Below are 3,656 nucleotides of genomic sequence, written 5' to 3'. Positions count from 1 at the left end.
GGGGGTGAGAGGGAGGAAAAAGGGGTGAGGAAAAATGGATCGAGGTAAAAATGAGTGAGCAAAAAGTGGATGTGAGGGGAAAGGGTCTTGGGGCCACAGATCCCTCTATCCCTCCCTCCCTCCGGACTCGATTCCCTGCCCTCACCTTGGATCCAGGGGCGCCAGGGAATCCGGGGGCACCGGCAGGACCCACGGGACCCTGCGGGGAGAGCAGTGTCAGGGGGAACTGGGGGCACTGGGGGACACCAGGGGCACTGGGGGTCAGCACTCTGCACTTACCGGGGGTCCAGCGGGGCCGGGGAGACCATCGTTGCCTCGGGCACCCTGAGGGGGCACAGGGAGAGTCAGGGTGGGCACCAGGGGGACACCAAGGGCCACCAGGTGTCCCCGAGGTACCACCAAGGAGTTATTGAGGAGCTATCGAGGAGCTATTGAGGTGCTATTGAGGTGCCACCAAGATGCCACCAAGATGCCACCAAGGTGCCACTGGGGACACCAAGGAGCCACCAGGAACACAGGTGCCACCAAGGTGCCACCAAGGAGCTACCAAGGAGCTACCAAGGTACCACTGGAGACACAGGTGCCACCAGGATCCCACCAAGGTACCACTGGGGATAAAAGTACCACCAGGAAGCTTCCAAGATGCCACCAGGAAGCCACTGGAGACACAGGTGTCACCCAGGAGCTACCAAGGAGCTATCAAGGAGCTATCAAGGTGCCACCAGGTTGTCACCAAGGTGCCATAGGAGAGACAGGTGCCACCAGGAAGCCACCAAGGTGCCATTGGAGACACAAGTGCCACCAAGGTACCACCAGGAAGCCACAGGTGACCTCCCACTCACCGCAGCTCCGGAGGGTCCAGGACGTCCTCTCTCCCCAGGCAGCCCCCGAGGACCCTGTGGGAACAGAGGTGATGGGTGAGGCTCAGGGTGCTGCCCCCACCCCCTGAGTGCCTCAGTTTCTCCTGCCCCAGCCAGGGACTTACCATGGGCCCAGGAGAGCCGTTCTCGCCAGGGGACCCCGACTCGCCCTGCGGAGAGGGACAGAGGTGAGCACCACACCAGGGCCATGGGGTGGTCACCCCAGGGGTCCTGACACCATGGGATGGTCATCTCAACAGTCCTGACACCATGGGGTGACCACCCCAAGGGTCCTGACACCATGGGGTGGTCATCCCAACAGTCCTGATACCATGGGATGTCACGTGACACCATGGGATGGTCACTCCAACAGCCCTGACACCATGGGGTAGTCACCCCAATGGCCCTGACACCATGGGATGGTCACCCCGACACCATGGGATGGTCACCCCGACACCATGGGATGTCACCCTGACCACACTTACACCATGGGATGGTCACCCTGACCAACTCTACCACCACAATGATGGTCATCTTGACCACCTCTACCACCACAGGAATGGTCACCAACCACCTCTACCACCACAATGATGGTCATCTTGACCACCTCTACCACCACAGGAATGGTCACCAACCACCTCTACCACCACAATGATGGTCATCTTGACCACCTCTACCACCACAGGAATGGTCACCAACCACCTCTACCACCACAATGATGGTCATCTTGACCACCTCTACCACCACAGGAATGGTCACCAACCACCTCTACCACCACAATGATGGTCATCTTGACCACCTCTACCACCACAGGAATGGTCACCAACCACCTCTACCACCACAATGATGGTCATCTTGACCACCTCTACCACCACAGGAATGGTCACCAACCACCTCTACCACCACAATGATGGTCATCTTGACCACCTCTACCACCACAGGAATGGTCACCAACCACCTCTACCACCACAATGATGGTCATCTTGACCACCTCTACCACCACAGGAATGGTCACCAACCACCTCTACCACCACAATGATGGTCATCTTGACCACCTCTACCACCACAGGAATGGTCACCAACCACCTCTACCACCACAATGATGGTCACCTTGACCACCTCTATCTCCACAGGGCTCTACCACCACAATGATGGTCATCTTGACCACCTCTACCACCACAGGAATGGTCACCAACCACCTCTACCACCACAATGATGGTCACCTTGACCACCTCTATCTCCACAGGGATGGTCACCAATCTACCACCACACCACAATGATGGTCATCTTGACCACCTCTACCACCACAGGAATGGTCACCAACCACCTCTACCACCACAATGATGGTCACCTTGACCACCTCTATCTCCACAGGGATGGTCACCAACCACCTCTACCACCACAATGATGGTCACCTTGACCACCTCTATCTCCACAGTGGTGGTCACCACACTCACCTTAGCTCCAGGAGCTCCTGCCTCTCCTTTGGCCCCATCCAGACCAGGATATCCCTGTGGAAAGAGACATGGGGACATCACCCTCTGTGCCACCAGGTGCCACCTCTGGAGGTGACTCCAGGTGAGGTCACCCACACTTACCCTGTGCCCCTTCACTCCAGGGAGTCCAGGAGTGCCAGGGAAACCTCGAGCACCCTGTGACAGGTGGAGAAACATCAAGCTGAGGGTGAAGGAAAGACCAGGAAGGTCTTTATCCCAAGGAAGTTGGCCCAAGACTCACCTGAGGACCAGGTGGGCCACGTTCTCCAGATTTCCCAGGTTTGCCTGTCTCACCCTGCATAGGAATGAGGTGGGAGAGAGGGGGAAAAAAAACCGAAAAAAAAGTGGGGAAAAAACATCACTTTTTGGCCACTGCTGCAATGAGTTGTTGGGTCTTGTGTTGACACCAGTGCAGCAAAGGACTCACATCATCCCCAGGTTTGCCAGGAGGTCCTGGTGGTCCTCGAGGTCCCATGGGACCCTAAAGGAGATGGAGAGGCAATGGGTGGGGGGTCCTTGAGGTAGGAGGACATGTCCCCAAGGTGACACATGTCCCATCTGGACACTTGGAAGACACTCACAGCAGCTCCAGGTTCTCCAGGTTCTCCAGGATTGCCTTGAAACCCTTGGGGACCCTGGAAGAGACAATGAGGTGTGGAATTGTGCCCACCTAGAGAACCTCAAAAAAAACACATGGGGAAGGGAAAACTTCCAGCAGTGCCATGGAGGAGCTACCTACAGGAGATCCAGAAGGTCCAGGAGGTCCACGTGGTCCCATGGGGCCCTGGAGGAGCAGAGACAACAGTGTCATGGGGGGAGATGAGGTAGAGGAACCCCCAAACTGGGGCTGGTTGGTGCAGGTCAGCAGGGACAGAGGGTTTGGGGATCCCAGGGTGGTCCTCACCATGGGGCCTTGCATGACACCCATCTGAGCTCCTCCAGCCTTCTCATCGAAGCCTCCTGCCATCTGTGCCGCGAAGTTCTGCCCGGGCACAGGGATCAGCAGGGCAAAAATATCCCAAAATTGACCCAGCTCACCCAAAAGTTGACTCATTTTCTCCCCAAATGGACTCATTTCCACCCCAAAATCTTCTCATTCCACTGCAAACCCTCTCATTCCACCTCAAAACCTCATTCACCCCAAACTCCCAAATTCCCCCCAAACCTCCTAATTTCCCCCAAACCTCTTCATCACCCCCCAAAACTCATTCATTTTCCCCTAAAAAAACCTTAATTTCTACCCCCAAACCCTCTCATTCCACCCCAAACCCCCACATTTCCTCCACCCCCCCAAATTTCC

The 3,656-nt window shown here is 56.4% G+C and overlaps 1 protein-coding gene across 1 annotated transcript in view; it reads right to left on the bottom strand.

Annotated features, from left to right (window-relative positions):
• Positions 1-3,338, bottom strand: part of LOC103811050 (collagen alpha-1(II) chain) — a gene marked incomplete at both ends in the record, with an annotated part of 10,289 nt that extends 6,951 nt beyond the window's left edge. Inside the window, 11 exons of the mRNA XM_009083995.1 lie at positions 146-199; positions 280-324; positions 843-896; positions 986-1,030; positions 2,318-2,371; positions 2,459-2,512; positions 2,598-2,651; positions 2,784-2,837; positions 2,938-2,991; positions 3,096-3,140; positions 3,261-3,338. Coding sequence (XP_009082243.1) covers positions 146-199; positions 280-324; positions 843-896; positions 986-1,030; positions 2,318-2,371; positions 2,459-2,512; positions 2,598-2,651; positions 2,784-2,837; positions 2,938-2,991; positions 3,096-3,140; positions 3,261-3,338 — 591 coding nt within the window. The remainder of the gene's footprint in view (positions 1-145; positions 200-279; positions 325-842; positions 897-985; positions 1,031-2,317; positions 2,372-2,458; positions 2,513-2,597; positions 2,652-2,783; positions 2,838-2,937; positions 2,992-3,095; positions 3,141-3,260) is intronic.
• Between the last annotated feature and the right edge of the window lie 318 nt (positions 3,339-3,656).

This window comes from Acanthisitta chloris, unplaced genomic scaffold, assembly GCF_000695815.1.
Source record: "Acanthisitta chloris isolate BGI_N310 unplaced genomic scaffold, ASM69581v1 scaffold18691, whole genome shotgun sequence".
NCBI lineage: Eukaryota > Metazoa > Chordata > Aves > Passeriformes > Acanthisittidae > Acanthisitta > Acanthisitta chloris.
Note: the sequence above shows the minus strand (reverse complement) of the source record. Positions and strands in the feature narration are given on the sequence as shown.